A 1,095-nucleotide genomic window follows, 5' to 3' on the forward strand; every position below is an offset into this window, starting at 1 on the left:
TGAAACTGTACTTCCGATTTGATTTGAAACTGTCTCATTGCTATCTGTTTATCAATAAAACTTTGAAAAAAAAAAAGAGTAAAACAAGAAAAGAAAATCTCTGAGCAAGTGCTTACTACCTTAAATATGCTTAAAACTGTCCTGGGAGCCTGTAAATAAGGCAGAATTGCCTATTTTAGGAAGCCTAGAGTCTGCTTTAAAAACAGAAGTTAGTGTCCAACTATAATCCCAGCAAATAGAGAGACTTGGACAAAAAGATCACAAATTGAGTCCTGCCTTGGTAATTTAGTGAAATTCTATCTCAAAATAAAGAACAAAAAAGAGTGAAGTTGAAACTCATGAGCAGAATGAGTATTGGATTCAATCGCCTGGACCTGCAGCAAAAAATACAAATCTGTCACTTCTCCTTTCTGCTATGGGCAGTTTCATCTTTATCCATGATTGAGACTGGTGATTTCTGAGGTATTTTTCTTTAAAATCATGAAATCTTTATAATGAGCTCTCAGGAGGAAGCTGGTGTTTTGGACAGAAGAGAGCTGCAGTGCTGAGGAGGAAGAGCAGGAGGAGAAGAGGGATGAGGAGAGGAAGAGCTGGGAGCTGTAGCTCAGAGCTGTGCCCCTCCTGCCTCAACTCGCTCCCATCCGGGGTCCTCCACTTCCCGGAGATGGACCAAGTTACCCAGTGCTCTTCTTTCTTGCTTAAGCAAAGAAACACCGCCTAGGATCTGTGCCTCTGGTCCTGAGTGGTTTGGCCTTATTAAAGAAATAAACAAATCTCACTGAACACGTCACAACCTCTGGAACTCCCTTTTGCCAACAGATATTGATTTTGCCACCCGTAAGATCGCAGTACGTCTGAATCAGACCAAGATCATTGAGCAGGATGGTGATAACTTCAAGACAAAAACCCAAAGCACATTCCGCAACTATGATTTGGATTTCACTGTCGGGGTGGAGTTTGATGAGCACACAAAGGGCCTGGATAGCCGGCACGTTAAGGTACTGACTCGGGATGGCGGTATTTGCACCCTTTTTGCACAGGGGTTGCCTATTTAGGAGAGAGAGAGAGAGAGAGAGAGAGAGAGAGAGAGAGAGA

General features: G+C 42.9%; 1 protein-coding gene across 2 annotated transcripts in view; it reads left to right on the forward strand.

Annotated features, from left to right (window-relative positions):
* Positions 1 to 1,095, forward strand: part of Rbp2 (retinol binding protein 2) — a 49,952-nt gene that overhangs the window by 38,700 nt on the left and 10,157 nt on the right. For both annotated transcript variants that reach the window (XM_023704913.1, XM_004624975.2), the window contains exon 3: positions 820 to 998. In XM_023704913.1, coding sequence (XP_023560681.1) covers positions 820 to 998 — 179 coding nt within the window. The remainder of the gene's footprint in view (positions 1 to 819; positions 999 to 1,095) is intronic.

Source organism: Octodon degus, unplaced genomic scaffold (assembly GCF_000260255.1).
Source record: "Octodon degus isolate 3935 unplaced genomic scaffold, OctDeg1.0 scaffold00008, whole genome shotgun sequence".
Taxonomy (NCBI): Eukaryota; Metazoa; Chordata; class Mammalia; order Rodentia; family Octodontidae; genus Octodon; species Octodon degus.